This window comes from Triturus cristatus, chromosome 6 (assembly GCF_964204655.1).
Source record: "Triturus cristatus chromosome 6, aTriCri1.1, whole genome shotgun sequence".
NCBI lineage: Eukaryota > Metazoa > Chordata > Amphibia > Caudata > Salamandridae > Triturus > Triturus cristatus.
In genome coordinates this window covers 213593100-213611502 of record NC_140589.1, presented here as the reverse complement: position 1 = coordinate 213611502, position 18403 = coordinate 213593100, and the positions used below count along the sequence as shown (strand labels likewise).

At 47.3% G+C, this 18403-nt stretch overlaps 1 protein-coding gene across 8 annotated transcripts in view; it reads right to left on the bottom strand.

Moving 5' to 3' along the window:
- The window catches only part of TDRD6 (tudor domain containing 6), a 2207410-nt gene that overhangs the window by 117418 nt on the left and 2071589 nt on the right, over positions 1-18403 (bottom strand). For all 8 annotated transcript variants that reach the window (XM_085610549.1, XM_085610550.1, XM_085610554.1 and 5 more), the window contains one exon: positions 15065-15184. In XM_085610549.1, the coding sequence (XP_085466675.1) occupies positions 15065-15184 (120 nt within the window). The remainder of the gene's footprint in view (positions 1-15064; positions 15185-18403) is intronic.

Genomic DNA, 18403 nt, shown 5'->3' with positions numbered 1-18403 from the left:
GGTTTCTCCTTCCTGACGGCTGCTGACGACTGCTGCCCTGACTGCCGCCTTGCTTTGGCCCCTTTTGGTGATGTATGGTATCGCGAGACGTTAGACGGGCCTCTGTTGGCGTAAGAAGACACTTAGTTAAGTATTGGTGGGTAGCTCCCACTATTTTTTTTTTTTTTTTGTTTTGGGCCTTTGATTCGGCTATTGCAAAAGCCGAAGCAGAGGGGTGAGTACAGATTGTGCTGTGTTACTTGATTTAACCCCTTGATGTTTGTGAACAGTCCAGTGAAATAACGATGCCTGGTCTGAGTAAGTTTAGAAAGTTTTGTTGTTTTGGTTGTGATAGGGATTCCCGGCTGGAGGACTCTTGTCCAATTCCTCAGGTTGGAACTCCCACTTATGAGCTTTATTCTAAACATGGTGTTGGCCCCATTGCCTTTAATGAGGCATGGATCCGATACACGAAGAACGAAGGTGTTCTACAGTGGCCACAGATGGTAGCTTTGAGCCTGACATATTAGATAATTTGGAAGCAATTTTGTTTAAAAGAAAAGCCCTGCCGGCAATGTTTGACTCTTTCCGCCTCTGCCGTAAGGAAGCCAAACGGAGAGAAATTGAACAGGCAAAACGAGATAAGAAAACACAAAGTACGACGATTATACAGGCTGCCTAGCAGTTTAAAGACAATGAGATTAATCATGAAATGGAAATTTCAGAGAGACAGCATCGTATGGTGATAGATAAATGCTATCCGGTGTTGCATATTTCCCCTTCTGATAAAAGTAAGGATCCGGAGGAAGACCCTTTGATGTCTCACTTATTGAGATTGCCTCCTCCCTATGTACAAGGTGCTAATGCACCCCCATTGTTACAACCAGTTCAGCCATTAGTTGCGCCTCCGCCTCTTCCGCATTCGCCCCTTCCGGTAGTGCCACCCCCACCTCTTCCGCCACCGACTTCTTTGCCTCCGTTTCCTGAACATCAATCTCCTTTGCCTTCGGCTCCCCTTATAATTGTTAATTCTTCTGTTAGTTCACCTAATACTTTGTCCCCTGTTCTTATGTCGAATTCTCCTACTGTGCGCAAACGAATCACAGATACTGTCTCTGGGTTTCTGTCTCCTTTCTTTGAGACTTTGAATATGTCTCCGGCTTTTTCTCGAAGACAGTCTCGTAGTCAACTCCCAGGTTCCGACGAACGGGTGGTATTGGACTCTCTCGCTCGCAAATGGATCGAGAAGGGTCCCCAGTATAGTGTGAAAGATATCATGACCACCTTTCATCAGTGGGAGGCGCCCACACAGAGATATGTATTTAATGTTATGTGTGACACTCTCGCTAAAGAATGGAAGGATATGGATTTGGGTTTACTTCCTCAGGGTTTGTTAGATGTTCAGGCTAAGGGACTCATTGTGGGTTCTAAGGTTGAGGATGCCGTAAGGACACTTGTCACTTTTAGGTCCTTATTTTCCTCACAGACTTTTTTTTATTCCGATCCTGCCGTTAGGCTGACATCCAAACATTATCCCATGAGAGAGGTTCCTCCAGTGTGGAGAGGAGCGGTTGCACAAGCAGGTGCTAATCCAGCTGTTCTCGCGCACTTCCAGCGTATATGGGTACATGTCCCCTGGAAGAGATCTGAAGTTTTGGCTCTTACACAGTCTCTACCGGATCCCTGTAAAAACCCTGCTGGCTATTATAAGGAGTTGTCCCAGACTGTTGATGCCTATATTATGAATTTAGCCGATATTGATATGTTGATGAGAAATGTAGTTCCACAAGCATTATGGGCTCGGATTCGTAGAGAGGATCACGCCCAAGCATTGGTTGGTGATTGGGCTGCTATAACTGCCGCGGATGCAGCCCAAGTGGGTGGTGCTAAGCCTGATGTTTTGATTTCAGAACTCCCTGGTAGGATTATTACTTTAATGAAAACGATGATGCCCGCCTTGCGAGTTAATTGGGACGAATTAGCTGCGTGTAAGCAGAAGAAAGATGAGTGTCTTTGATTTCTTCATTCGTTTTGAGGAGACGTTTATTGATCACAGTGGTCAGGATATGACTACGGAAGGTGGACAGCGATTATTTGTAGAAAAATTCGTATTTAATTTGCTTCCCGAACTGTCACATAAGTTGAAAGACTCCGAGAGTTCATGGGCTGTTTCTTCTTCTGCCCAGATATTGGCTACTGCTCAATATTATGAGAACAGGGATAAAGAGGAGAAAGATAAGCAAGAGAAGAAGACGAAAGAATTAAAAACGAAGGTTCTTCTACAACAAGCTTATCCTCCTCGTTATACTCAGCGCCAGTTTCAACAGCCTCCACAGTTTCAGAGGGTGTATCAAAAGCCTGAGCCCTTTATTCCGCGACCTTTATTAGGTCCTAACCAATGTGCCTATTGTAGAGAGGAAGGTCATTTTAAGAATAGCTGCCCGGTTTTATTGCAACGTAAAGGAGAACTATCTGCTCCACGAGGCCATGGTGGTTTCCAGATAATATACAGGGGTAGAGGTCGAGGTGCGATGCCTCAAGAACAGCGTTCCTTACCCCCTCCAAATTCTACGAACTACTTCGATCAGCAGAATACTCAGTCTACACAGTATTACAATGATGATTATCATGTTGAAGGTGAAAATGAAAGCCTTCACGCTAACTAGGACAGCCATAGACAAAGTGAGGGAGTTGTATCGATTCCAGTAAATCAGGATGGGCCTTATGTCAATGTCACTACAATGGGTGTTTCAGAGCCATTTCTTTTAGATACTGGTGCGATAAGAAGTTCTATCATTCACTCTAAACTCCCTGGGGCACCTTTGTCTGGCTTAACAAATGTATCGGTAGGATTTTCTGGCGCCCCAGTTCGTAACCCGGTCTCCTGTCCTTTGCCTATTTCAATTGGCCCTTATGATATGGAAGCTCCTCTTCTTTTAACGACTGGTTGCGGCGAGAATCTGTTGGGTTTGGATCTATTGAAAAGAATGCATGAAACAATATATTGTTCTCCTTCTGGTGTGCATCTTACTTTAGGGCAGAAATTGACTTCTTCAATGTATTTGTCTAAAGATCAATTCCCACCTGAATTGCTCTCTCTTCCTGCAACGCTCTGGGCTACAGGTCCAAATGATGTTGGTTGTCTTAAGATCCCGCCTTATGTTGTTACTCTCAAGCCCAATGCTAAATTGCCACGCATTCCTCAATACAGAATTTACAATGAAGATGAAAGAGCGCTTTTGGATATCATTTATGATTTGGTTCCGAAGGGTGTGATTGAGGAAACGAGAGGAAATATATGTAGTAGTCCTATTCGTCCTGTTCTTAAACGCACTGATCCTTCTAAGCCTCCTGTTTATCGTTTTGTGATTGATCTTCGGGAGGTCAATAAAATTGTTGTACCACAGTTTCCTGTTGTTCCAGATATCACTGACCTGCTAACTATGATACCTGCCTCAGCGGCTTGGTTTTCTGTTATTGATCTGAAAAATGCTTTCTTCAGCATTCCCATTGCCAAAGAGAGTAGGGATATTTTTGGTTTCTCTCTAGGAGGCCGAAGTTTCCGGTTCAAGCGCGCACCCCAAGGCTATTGTGAAAGCCCCTCCATTTATAGTCAAGCTCTGAAATGTCAGCTCGATGTTTTTCCTTTGCCCCCAGGTGCTACTCTTATTCAATATATGGATGATTTGTTGATTGCTGCTGATTCAGAGGATGTCTGCAAGAATGTGACTGTTGCACTGTTACGTCAATTGTCTGATCTTAATCATAAGGTTTCGCCTTCTAAACTACAATATGTCCGTCGAGAGGCTACCTATTTGGGTCATCTCTTATCAAAGGAGGGAAGGCGATTAACCCCAGAACGAATTCAAGCAATTGCGCAAATGTCTGTGCGATCTACACAAAGAGAGGTGCGCGCCTTTCTGGGCATCACTTCTTATTGTAGACAGTGGATTCCGAATTTTTCTTTGTGGGCCAAACCTTTGTTAGCACTCACTTTGAAAGACACACCCCAACCCCTTCCTTGGACTGACGAATGTCAGAAGAGTTTTTCTGATTTAAGTACTGCTCTGTGTTCTGCTCCTGTGTTGGGTACTCCAGATTACAGTAAGCCCTTCAAGCTCTATGTCCATGAAAGAGAGGGTTGTGCGTTGTCAGTCTTAACACAACGATTTGGAGACAAACAGCGGCCATGTGCCTATTTTTCAGCTACGTTAGACCCAGTAGCCAAGGCATTGCCTAGTTGTCTTATAGCTACAGCAGCAGCAGCGATTTCTATTCGTCAGTCTGCTGGAGTGGTGCTAGATAATACTCTCATTGTTATGGTACCACTTGCAGTGGATACCTTGCTAAATAGGACGAAAACACAACATCTTACAAGTGCTCGATTGTCTGGATATGAGCTGATGCTCTTGGCTAGTCATGTGCACATCAAACGATGTAATATTTTAAATCCAGCCACACTGTTACCTCTTCTAGAAGAGAAAGATATTCGGAAACAACATGATTGTTTTCTCCATACTGAGGAGGAGACAAAAGGCAGGATTGATTTGAAAGATACGCCGTTAGTGGATCCAGATGGGATCCTATGGGTGGATGGGTCTTGTTTCAAACTCCCAAATGGTGAGACAACTTCAGCTTATGCTGTTACCACCTTGTATACAATCGTCGAGACAGCACGCATCAGACATAATTCAGCTCAGGCAGCTGAACTGATAGCTTTGACCAGAGCGTGTGTGTTATCTAAAGGAAAGAAAGTGAATGTGTATACCGACAGCCAGCATGCGTTCGGTGTGGCGCATAGCTTCGGTCGTTTGTGGAAGGAAAGAGGATTCCTTACCTCCCACGGTACTAAAATACAGCATGGTCAATTGGTAACTGATCTTCTTGAGTCACTTGTTTTGCCTACCCAGATAGCAATTGTGAAATGTAGTGCGCATAAGAAGATTACTGATTATGTTGGTCGCGGAAATGCTTTTGCGGAGGAGGTAGCAAAAAGGAAAGCCAGAGATGCTACAAGTTGCATGTATGTTGCGGGCCCTGCGAATTGGGTCAGGGAAAGAGGGATGTGTGAGGACACAATAGAAAGTGTGAGATCGATTCAGGGAGATGCTACAGAGAAAGTGGAAAGAGAGTACAGGAATGTTAGACGCGATGGGATGTTGGATAGAATTGTCAGAACACCAGCGTTAGCGGTTACCAGACGCCTACGTACTGCCTGTAGTTACTATGGCGCATGGTCCAGCCCACATCAGTGCAAAAGGAATATGTAAACTTCTGGCTCCAGTGTGGCTGAACGAAGTGATTCCAAAATGTGCAGATAATGTGGTGAAGCATTGTATCATTTGCTTGATGTACAATCCGGGAAAGGGAACCCCAACTCCGGCAGGTCATTTTGCTCCCCCAACATATCCTTTTGAGGTGTTGCAAATGGACTACATTCACATGGATCGATGTAACAATCTTAAATATGTTCTGGTAGTGGTATGTGCCTTTTCCAGATGGATAGAGGCTTACAAACCTGAAAGACAACACTGCTTTGTCCACTGCCAAGGTTCTTCTAAAAGAGTTCTTCCCTAGGTTTGGTTTGCCGCGCATTGTCTGGAGTGACAATGGAAGTGAATTTGTAGGCCAAATTATGCAAAAGGTGTGTACCGGTCTTGGTATAAGGCAGAAGATTCATGCGGCAAATCATCCTCAGTCCGCGGGTTTGGTAGAGTGCTATAACAGCACTCTCAAACTTAAGCTTGCAAAAGTACAAGCCAGCACAGGTCTTAATTGGCCCGATGCTTTACCTTTGGCTCTCCTGTCCACTGGAACAGCTGTACATTCTCGTTTGGGACTCAGCCCATACAAGGTTGTTTTCGGGTGCTCAGCTAATGTATGGGGAGTCCCTCGCCCTAGAAAGTATTCTGATATACAGTATCCAATGCTGATTGACTATTTACATCACCTCACCACTAAATTACGTGTTCTTCACCAACAGGTTCAAAACGCTTTACCAGAAGCCTCCACAGACCCAGGTCATTCTATCCAACATCGAGACTGGGTCTGTGTGAAATATTTTCAGAGGACAAAGAATTTGGAACCTCGCTGGAAGGCGCCTCGACAAGTTCTTCTGACAACTCGCACAGCAGTAAAAGTCGAAGGGAAAAAGAACTGGATCCACGGCGTGCACTGCAAGAAAGTGCCCTTGCCTTTTGATCAGTGGCTTCGTAAGGGTATAGGTGATTCTGAAGGAGAACATGTTCCCCGATTCATACCTTTCAGTAGTGCACACCTGGATGGAACTCGATCCGAAAAAGAAGATGACGACATTCTACAAGAAGCCGTACCTTCCCATCTCCGATTAAACACTACAGAGCCACAGACCCTATTTCAAGACCAAACTGTACCAACAAGGACTAGATACAATTTAAGACCTAGATTGGTCAAAGACACCTGAGATTTCCATCTCTTCTGCTACATTTATCATCTGTCCAGGTTGCAGGGTCACGGTAGGAGTCTTGGTTGTGACCTGTATAATGGCTAGGCCCCCAGGACTTGCAGTGTCATAGGACGGCTAATAATCACAGCCAAGTGAGTAAAGGAGATTGCCGTGAGCAACAATTTTAGAGGATGGATGTTAAATAAGGAAAGAAGGATAATAAGGAAGTGATGAGAAAGAAATATTGTAAAATATTGTACAGTCGATGTGGCGTAACATAGTGTGTTTCTATATTTTTGGGTATCTTATTAGCTTGTGTAGGTTGGGTTATTCATGCTATGCAGCAAAAAGTTGTCCCTAATTCTATCTCCTTGCCTCTTCATTCTACTATCTCCCCACATCAATTATATACACTTCCCCAACATGAACTAATCAGGAGAACAGAATATTTTAATAATTCATTTATCCAATTGTTGCACCAACACCAATTGGTAGTCAACACAACCGACTGTTGGGTGTGTGGACTTATGCCTCATACCACAGATAAAGGGATGCCATATTTAGTCCTTCTATTTTCTTATGAAGGTTCCGCTTGGGCCTATTTTTTAATATTTTCAAATGCATATCAGAGCCGATTTAGATGTCCAGTTGGTTCCTATGGTAGTAAGCCAGATTTTAGTCATAATTCTCTGATAAAGGGAATGGTGGCTATGACTAAAATTGTGGAGAATAATAAGGTTCCTGTTGACGAGAGACAAACATATACTAATTGGAACGTGACTCGTTGCATTACTAGACTTACAGATAAAACTAAACAGGGATAATATCCACCAATTTGGACTGTCCCTCATCAAGGTAATTTCTGTTTACAAATGAATGGCCAGACTACTGACACTGGACAAAGAAAAAGCTCTTGCTCCCATACATACATCTACACGTCTCAGAAGAACAAGTTACTTACCTTCGGTAACGCTTTTTCTGGTGGATACAGTATCTGCCTGTGGATTCCTCACCTTGTGAATATCCCCTGCGCCAGCAACATTCGGAAACTTTTGTAGCAGTCCACGCCGATGGGGTCGAAGATGACGTCACAGAGACACGGCTCCGCTCGCGACTCCACTGACGTCACCGGCTCCATAAGAAGACCTCCTCGGCGTGATGACGTCAGTTCCGCCCCTTTTTTCCGTGCCTTCGAGGCACACGGACGGACCGACAGCAATATGTACATAAACAGCATACACAGTACACAATATGCATATCAACACACACAGTGTGGAAAAGAAACATCAAAGCACTAGAAATAACCCAATGTCCTTGACAGTCATAAATACATTTGAAATCATCAATAGAATTACCGTCATAGAGTCACTGGAATAGAAGGATGGACAACGGGGAGGCGGGTGGGTCAGTGAGGAATCCACAGGCAGATACTGTATCCACCAGAAAAAGCGTTACCGAAGGTAAGTAACTTGTTCTTCTGATGGATACATCTGCCAGTGGATTCCTCACCTTGTGAATAGATTCCACAGCAGTCCCCGCTCCCGGAGGAGGGTGTCCATCCCCCTATACCAGAAAATCCTGAAGGACGGAACGGGCAAAATGTCCGTCCCTCCTCACCTCAGAGTCTAAACAATAATGTTTTGCAAAGGTGTGAAGGGAGGCCCAAGTTGCCGCCCTACAAATGTCCTCCACAGGAACACCCCTAGACAAAGCAGAGGTAGAAGACTTTGCTCTAGTGGAATGAGCTCTTAAACCCTCCGGAGGCTCCTTACCAGCTAGGGAGTAGCAGATCTTGATGCATAGCACAATCCATCTTGAAAGGGTGCGCTTGTGCACCGCACGACCCTTTCTGCAGCCAGCAAAGCCCACAAAGAGCTGGTCATCAATCCTGTAGTCCTTAGTCCTGTCCAGGTAAAAGCTCACCGCCCTCTTAGGGTCCAAGCGGTGAAGTCTCTCCTCCTCCTTGGAAGGGTGAGGGGGAGGATAAAAGGTAGGAAGGGTAATGGACTGCCCCAGATGGAAGGGAGTTACCACCTTAGGCAAAAACGCAGCCCTGGTCCGGAGAACCATTCGTTCAGCATGCACAGTCAAGAATGGGGGTTTTGAACTAAGAGCTTGAAGCTCACTTACTCTCCTTGCCGAGGTGATTGCAATGAGGAAAACCGTCTTAAAAGACAACAGTCTCAAGGGACACTTATGTAAGGGCTCGAAAGGAGAACCCATAAGATAAGTCAGTACAAGGTTTAAGTCCCACTGAGGTACAATAAAGGGAGTAGGAGGAAATTTATTCGTAAGGCCCTTGAGAAACCTAAGCACAATAGGTGATTTAAACAAGGACGGCTGATCCGGCAGGCATAGGAAAGCCGACAAAGCCGATAAATATCCCTTTACAGTGGCCACAGCAAAGCCTTGCTGGGCAAGAGAAAGAGCAAACTGCAGAATGTTAGACAAACGAGCCTTCAAGGGATCAATCGACCTCTCTCCACACCAGAGAACGAACTTAGACCACCTATAGGAGTATATGGATTTGGTGGAGTGTCGCCTGGCCGATAAAATAACATCCACCACATCTGGCGGGAGAGAGAAAGAATTCAGGTTGCCCCGTTCAATCTCCAGGCATGAAGGTGTAAGCTCTGGAGGTGGGGGTGTAGAACCTGCCCCTCCGACTGCGAGAGGAGGTCTGCCCTCAGAGGGAGACGGAGCGGAGGGCACGAGGAGAGGTGGAGAAGATCTGTGTACCACACCCTTCTTGGCCAATCCGGGGCGATCAATATAACTTGGGCCCGGTCTTGGCGAACCTTCCTCAGAACCCGAGGAATCAAGGGTATGGGAGGAAACGCGTAAAGGAGTCGTGAGCCCCAACTCAACTGAAACGCGTCTCCCAACGCCCCCTGCATCGGATACTGGAGACTGCAGAATGACAGGCAGTGCGCGTTCTCGAAAGTGGCAAACAGATCCACCCGAGGAGTTCCCCACGTCCGAAAGACGTGACGAACTACCTCCGGATGGAGCCTCCACTCGTGGTCGGCAGAGAACTGCCGACTGAGACTGTCCGCACGTACGTTCAGCACCCCGGCCAGATGATTCGCCATCAGACAAATCCGATGGTCCTGAGCCCAGGACCATAAACGCAGGGCCTCTCTGCATAGACAAAGAGACCCCACTCCTCCCTGCTTGTTTATATACCACATCGCGGTAGTGTTGTCCGTCAGAACCTGAACAGACTGACCGCAAAGGGAAGGGAGGAAGGCCTTGAGCGCCAAGCGTATCGCCCGTAACTCCAGAAGGTTGATGTGAAGCAACCTTTCCTCTGGAGACCAAAGACCCTTGATCTCCAGATCCCCCAGATGCGCACCCCACCCTAAGGTGGATGCATCCGTTATCACTGTGGTCACCGATGGAGGTAGATGAAAGGGCCTTCCTTGAGACAGATTGCCCTCCACGCTCCACCAAGATAGATCCGCTGCAGCTTCTCTGGAGATCCTCACAGACTCCCTGAGATCCCCTTTGTGCTGATACCACTGCTTGCGGAGGCACCACTGGAGCGCCCTCATGTGCCAGCGTGCATGGTTGACCAACAGTATGCAGGAAGCGAACAGACCGAGCAGGCGAAGGACCTTCAGAACTGGAACAACCGCTCCGCTGAAAAACAAAGGAATCATTTCCTGTATGTCGAGAATCCTTTGAGGAGGAGGGAATGCTCGACACACAGTAGTGTCCAGTACCGCACCTATGAACAGGTTGCGCTGAGAGGGCACCAGGTGAGATTTGGGCACGTTGATCGAAAAACCCAATCTGTACAACAGCCGAGTTGTATCCTGCAGATGACACAGCACCTTCTCCGACGACTCCGCCTTGATCAGCCAGTCGTCCAAATAAGGGAAAACCGAAATTCCCGATCTTCTGAGATGGGCTGCCACCACTGCCATCACCTTTGTGAAGACTCGAGGTGCCGAAGTAAGACCAAACGGGAGGACCGCAAACTGATAATGCTGCGATCTTACCGTGAAACGGAGATACTTCCTGTGCGACTTCAGGATGGGGATGTGAAAATACGCATCCTGCAAGTCGAGCGACACCATCCAGTCCTCCTGATTCAGCGCCTGAAGAACCTGCGCAAGGGTGAGCATCTTGAACTTCTCCTGTTTCAGGTAAAAGTTCAGGATTCTGAGGTCTAGTATCGGACGCAATCTGCCGTCCTTCTTCGGGATCAGAAAATACCGGGAGTAGCATCCCTGACCCCTCTCCTGCTCCGGAACCACCTCTATTGCCCCTTTCTGAAACAACTTCAGGACTTCTTCCTGCAGGAGTAGACGGTGGTCCTCCGAGCAAGCACCTTGGCAAGGAGGGTAAACTGGAGGGAATTCCCGAAAGGGAAGGGCGTACCCATTTTCTACAAGATCCAGAACCCAAAGGTCTGTAGTAACCGATTCCCAATCTTGTAGAAAATGGGTAAGCCGGCCCCCCACAGGACCAGCATGATCCGGAATGTCGAATCTAGGGCTGTTTTGCAGTGGTGGGAGGGGCAGAGGAAGAGGAAGAGGAGGAGGAGAGTTGACGGCCACGTGAGCGACCTCTAAGTCTTCCTCTATATCCCTTGGAGCTTTGCTGCTGCTGCTGCTGCTGCTGCTGGGCTGGTCTATAAGAACGAAAACTCGCCCTTCCAAAACCTCTGTACCTCTTGAAAGTACCTCTCGGCTGGGATTGAAGGCCCAACGACCTAGCCGTAGCCTTACTCTCTTTGAAGCGCTCGAGAGCTGCATCAGCCTTCTTCCCGAACAGACCAGACCCACCAAAAGGTAAGTCCAACAAGGTCGACTGGACATCCGAAGAAAATTCGGAGGACTTAAGCCATGCACCCCTCCTGGTGGCAACTGAAGACCCCATGACCCTGGCAACTGAGTCTGCTGTATCCAAGCCACTCTGTATAACCTGGCGAGCAGCCGCCTGGGCATCCGACAGTACTTCACTGAAGCCTGCCCTATCCACCTCCGACAGCTTCGGTGCCAACTTTTTAGCTGAATCCATAAGCGCATGGATTTAGCGCCCCAATAAACAAGTCGCATTAGAAGACTTTAATGCCATACTGGCTGAAGAAAAGACTTTCTTGGCTGATTGGTCCACCTTCTTGGCCTCTCTGTCCCCTGGGACCTGAGGAAACGCACCTTTTGAACGTCCAGAACAAGCAGCCTTAACGACCAGACTTTCAGGTGAAGGGTGTGATGACAAAAACTCAGGATCCCCCGGAGCCACCCTATATCTCCTTGCAACCACCTTGGACACCGCAGGAGCCGAAAAAGGCTTGCGCCACACATCCAACACAGGCTCCAATATTGCTTCATTAAAAGGCAACAGCGGCTCTGACACCGCAGTTGGAGAGTGCAACACCTCAGTCAAGATATTGGACTTGAACTCAACAGATGGCAATTGAAGGTCCAACAACTCTGCAGCCTTTCTGATTACAGCATGATAAGGAGCCGCGTCTTTAGAAGGTTCATCTGAAGGAGGAGTGATCTCCCACTCCGGAGACAAATCCAACCCACTTGCCTCCTTCAACTCGTCAAACACCTCATCGGATTCGACCAATTCTCCCTCTTCAGCCTCATCCATAAGATAGCTCCTCTCCTCCAGCACTCTCTGCGCCTCCCTCCTGGAACGGATCCGCACCTGCGGCGTCGGCGGCGCCGTGATCGAATCCGACGGCGCCGGCAGAGGCGTCGAACGCGGATCAGCTGGAGCAGCCGGCGTCGAACGAGGTCGAGCCGGCGCCGGTGAAGAGGGAAGCGGCGTCGATGTTTTCGGCGCCGGCATCTGCCAAGACGGCGTCGCTGGGAAGAAAGGCATAAACGGTGCTTGAGGATAAACCTGCGGCACTCCCAGATTAAAAGCCATCGGACCCATCGGACCCATAGGTGCACCAGAGGAATACATGGCCCGTGAGAACACCCCATACATCGCATTGAGATACTGCGAGGGGTCCTGACCTGGATTAGGGAAAGCCGGATACTGGTCAGGTAACACCGGACTCGGGCCTGCCGGCGCCGACGGTGGAACTTGCGGCGTCACAGACTCACCCGGAGCCTGATCATCCTCATCCTGGGCCGGAGTCGGAGCCGGAGCCGAAGGACCTGCAGGACCTGGAGAAGCCATCGGCGCCGGAGAGGACGCCGGCACCGGCGAATCAGCCGGAGCCGGAGAAAACACAGGAGAAGATAGAACGGGAGGCGAAGCCGGAACAGGATAAGGAGACACTGACTCCCTTCGACGCCGAGCAGGTGATTTAGACTTCGACGTCGAGGCCTTGTGATGAGACGAATGCCTCCTTTTCTTCTTATGCTTCTTGCTCTTTGAAGCATGTCCCGACGTCGACTTGGAAGCCGACCTCGACCTCGATCTTCTTCTACCTCTTTTCTCCTTTCTCTTCATCCGGGCGATAAAGAGCTTTGCCTCTCTTTCCTTAAGAGCCTTTGAGCTCATCTTCCTGCAACACGAACATCCTTCAACATCGTGGTCCGATGACAAACACCAAACGCAGTCGTCATGCGGGTCAGTGATGGACATGTGTTTGCCACATTCATGGCAAGGCTTGAAACCAGACTTCCTTGCCGACATTCTCGAAGAAAGACAGAGAAACTTCGGAATAAACACAAAGTAACAGGTAAAGCTACCAGTAACGATTCCCGAAATCCGTTGGTGTCGTCGGCGCGGAAAAAAGGGAACTGACGTCATCACGCCGAGGAGGTCTTCTTATGGAGCCGGTGACGTCAGTGGAGTCGCGAGCGGAGCCGTGTCTCTGTGACGTCATCTTCGACCCCATCGGCGTGGACTGCTACAAAAGTTTCCGAATGTTGCTGGCGCAGGGGATATTCACAAGGTGAGGAATCCACTGGCAGATGTATCCATCAGAATTCACCGCCGTTAGTGCCATCCCAGGGCACATATTTTGTCGGCCACGATAGAGCTTACACGTGGCTACCAACGGATTTTTCAGGAACATGCTATATAGCTTTTCTTCTCCCTCCTACATACACTGCTCCTTCAGGCCATCATAGAAACAGATATGGCAGAGGGATTATTGATTCTAAAGACACGGCAGGACAAGAGGGAAGTGATTTCCTCAAACGATTTCTTCCTTTTTGGGGCCCAATGGCCAACAGCAGAAACATGAGACAGCTGGTTCGTGTTGTTGAGACTACCATAGATGTCACTGTGGGAGCCTTGAGTAATCTCACAGCTGAACTTCAGGCGGATCGTCTCATGACTTTGCAGAACCGGATTGCACTAGATGTTATTCTTGCAGATCGTGGTGGAGTCTGTAAATTGATCGGATCTAGCTGTTGTATTTATATACCGGACGACGCCCCTACGGTATACCAAGCCATCTCCAAATTACACATGATCTCCGAATCGATTCATCAAGACGAAGGAGATTGGTCTTTATTAGGATGGTTTTGAGGATTACTATCTAAATGGGGATGGAAGGTACTAACCTTCCTTGGAGTGGTTTTCGCCATCATTTTTTCCTGTTGTCTCTGTATGCAGTGTGGCACCGCCATCTGCGGTCTTTGTGCCACTCTCTGTGTCCCAAGACCTGAGTCACAGAAAACAGAGAACATTAAAAGGATGTTGCAGCAACAGTTTGACGACCTCATGGCTATTGACATTGATTCAGATTGACGTGAATCTGTGTGTTTTGCCTGAGTTATGGCAAAAGGAGGGTCTGAGGAAATTTGATTTTCAATCTCGCTTGTATTCAACCACCATTTTTTTGTGTTCCACCGCCATTTTGTGTTGCCCTCACTCAGGCAGCACAATGAACAAAGTTTTTCTGCTGATCTTACTGCGACGTGTCAAATAACCTTCTGCCTCTGTTTACGAGACTGATGTCAGGTACTGGCTGAGTCCACTAATCCTCGTCAGGTGTGACTAAACCCTGTCTCAACTGTCTGTCGGTTCACACCATTCTTTCCTGGCTTTATCTTATCTTCTGGCCTTCGCTATTCTCTACTTGTATTCTCTCATTTCACAACTGTCCTCCAAAGCATACAAATATGTCCTGCCACCTGAAAGTTGAGTTGTAGACACTACCACTGATTAACTTGTGGGGAGGGGTGACAAAAACAGTTGGAAGAGAGGTTTATTTGGGTTACTTGATATCTTGTTTTCAAACTTTTCTCAATGGTTATATCTTGTTTTCAAACTCTTCTCATTGGATAACCATGTATGCATTGGGAGTGTTCTTGGTGAATCTATGTGCTATAAAAGATTGTGCGCCACGGAGTAAAGTGGCAGTCTCCAAAGAACATACTGAGTGTACTTCTGGGACAACTGTACTTAGCTGCAGCTAATAAACCTGATCTTCTACGCTCAACAGAGTGTCCTGTGTCTCTGTAGAGATGTTTTCTATTATTAAGGACTTCAACCACCTCAAATCCTGCCACTCTATCAATGAATCTAAGGTGCCCTGCTCCCACCACGGCAATCAAAAAAGGAGCTAAAAAAATATTCAAAACATTTTTATATATTTCTGAAACTTCTTCCGGTTGCCAACCTAACAGCGAAAGAACGTTCAGAGTTATGATGAAAATTTCTAGATGGAGAAACATAATATGACTGGTAAAATAACATTGTTAACATCATTCAACATCATTCTGACATTACCTTGTCCATCAGCTGAATACGACTTACAGACAGTTTCATCATATGCTTCTTCTGGATAAGTACATGAAAAGGACATCTTATTTTCAGCGTTCAAAGAGACTTGGTCCTCAGGTACTGTTTCTATGCACAAAAAACGTAACAATGAGCAAAAGGCTGGCAAAGATTGCTGAATAAAACAGATGGCTTAGTAAATTTTTTTTAACAATGTGAATGTTTTAACAAACTGAGAATTTCAAGCCAAGGTTTTTTAAAGAATTATTTTAGCCCAACACGGTCAGTAGAGTTTACCACTTTGTCAACGTATGAGTCCCTTGTACTATTCATAACTAGTGGAATACTAGAGAGAAGGGAGCACCCCCACAAGGTCCAGCTTTAACCTCTGCAATTCCACTATTCTACAATTTACAACATAAGCCTGTCACAGATTCTCATAGCACAGAATCTTCGATGTAGTTGTCCAAAGTCTTAGTTTGTGATCCACCCTCAACGTACATGTGGCACCATTGTGTATGCTAAGTACCTGTGGGCAATGTTGGTCCTTGAACTCCCTAAGACGTATTGCACAAGAAATGCTATCAGATTATCATGGACCATATAAGTCATGTAAAGCAAAAGAACATCTCCCTGTGGAGCAAGCAACATATGTGATATACTCTTCCTGTTCCTTGAGTATATGAGATACTCCACACCCTAGATGGATGCCATTACAATATCACTAAAGGCGATTTGACTAGCTCTGCACTCACTGCTAGCATGACCATAATCAGGATCTCCATCCAGACCCTGACTATACCTGGGTAAGTCAACTGCAAAAACAAGATGATGGAAGTAAGGCTTAAATGAATCTCAGCCACTGGCAATCGCTTAGCCGTATCTTAAACCAAACTTTTTGACCTGCTGTGCTAGTCTAGATACAGACCGGCCTTATGCAAATCAGTCTTGGTAATGCTCCAATAGGAGCAGTCCAGCCCAAACTGCCAGGCCAGCATCCCTCCAGATGGGATCAAGAGCAACCCCACATCGATTTCGACATACTTGGGTCTCATCTTTCAAATATAGCTTGAGTCCTATTTTACAGCAAGCATGGGACCCACATCCAGGCACAGCCATCACACAGAGAACCTACATTAAAAAACAAGATGATAGAAGGAATGTCTGAAATACTTTCTTGCGCTAATGGTGATCACAAAGGTGGCATTCCAGACCATCTTTTCTTACCCACTGCGCCATTCCAGAGAGAGAGACTGTCAATTCAAATCAGTCTTGGTCCTGCTCCACTAGGAAAAGCCCAGTCCAAACGGCCTGGCCAGGTGGAACCCTAGACCTGTTTGGACCACCTTAAGTCTCAGTGTAGTATAGTTTGACTCCTATGGTACAGTGCGCACAGGTTCCCCCGTCTAGGCATCTGTGTCGCACTTTGGGTATCTACTGCAAATCAAGATGATGAAGAAATGCTTTAATAATTTCCAGCAACTGGCAATTGCTCGGATACGTAGACCCCTGCCGAACAAGTTACTTACCTTCGGTAACGCTTTTTCTGGTGGATACAGTATCTGCCTGTGGATTCCTCACCTTGTGAATATCCCCTGCGCCAGCATTCCACTGAACTTTTCTTCCCCAGCATTCCACGTCGACGTGGGCGACGTCATAATACACCGGCTCCGCTCGCGACTCCGATCGACGTCACCGGAGCCATAAGAGGCCCACGTCGGCGTGATGACGTCAGTTCCACCCATTTTTTCCCCCGTGCCTTCGAGGCGAACAGGTGGACTAACGACAGACTCAAAGTATACACAGTATACAATACACCAACACATATGCATAGCATACAAAGGAAAAGAATGCTAAATAAACAAGCATTTCCTAAAAATGCACAACAAAGCATAAAAGCATATCAACAAGACCCATTTCATGGTATACAAAGGTGGACAACGGGGAGGCGGGTGGGTCAGTGAGGAATCCACAGGTAGATACTGTATCCACCAAAAGCGTTACCGAAGGTAAGTAACTTGTTCTTCTGATGGATACATCTGCCAGTGGATTCCTCACCTTGTGAATAGATTCCCACAGCAGTCCCCACTCCCGGAGGAGGGTGTCCACCTTCCTATACCAGAAAGTCTTGTAATACAGAGCGCGCGAAGTGGCCCACCCTCCTCATCTCAGAGTCCAAGCAATAATGCTTTGCGAAAGTATGGAGGGAGGCCCAAGTCGCGGCCTTACAAATATCTGCCACAGGAACACCCCGGGCCAAAGCAGAAGTAGTTGACTTAGCTCTAGTTGAATGAGCTCGAATGCCCTCAGGAGGAGTCTTACCAGCCAGGGCGTAGCAGATCTTGATAGCAAGGATGATCCATCTTGACAGCGTGCGCTTGTGCACCGCCTTCCCCTTAGAACGACCAATGTAGCCAACAAAGAGCTGGTCATCAAGGCGAAAGTCCTTGGTTCTATCCAGATAAAAACTGACAGCCCTCTTCGGGTCCAAACGATGGAGTCTTTCCTCCTCTTTGGAAGGGTGAGGAGGAGGGTAGAAAACAGGGAGAGTAATTGACTGCCCCAAATGAAACGGAGTGACTACCTTTGGCAGGAAAGCAGCCCTGGTCCTGAGAACCATCCTTTCAGCATGTAAGGTAAGAAAAGGAGGTTTGGAACTAAGAGCTTGAAGCTCACTCACCCTCCTTGCCGAGGTTATGGCTACAAGAAAAACCACCTTAAATGATAACAGCCTCAAAGGACAAGTATGAAGAGGCTCAAAAGGGGACCCCATTAGAAAGGTTAAAACAAGATTAAGGTCCCACTGAGGCATTACAAATGGAGTAGGAGGAAACATGTTTGTAAGGCCCTTGATGAACCTCAGAACAACCAGAGATTTAAATAGTGAAGGTTGATCTGGGAGGCACAGAAATGCCGATAAGGCCGAAAGGTAGCCCTTGACCGTGGCCACAGCAAAACCCTGCTGAGCCAAGGAAAGAGCAAACTGAAGCACATTGGACAGACGGGCCTTTAAAGGATCAATGGATCTCTCTCCACACCACTTTACAAACTTAGACCACCTGTAGGAGTAAATGGACTTGGTGGAGTGTCGCCTGGCCGATAAAATAACGTCCACCACATCAGGTGGGAGAGAGAATGAACTCAGGTTGCCCCGTTCAATCTCCAGGCATGAAGGTGTAAGCTCTGGAGGTGGGGTGCAGAACCTGCCCCTCCGACTGCGAGAGGAGGTCTGCCCTCAGAGGGAGACGGAGCGGAGGGCACAAGGAGAGGTGGAGAAGATCTGTGTACCACACCCTTCTTGGCCAATCCGGGGCGACCAATATGACTTGGGCCCGGTCTTGGCGAATC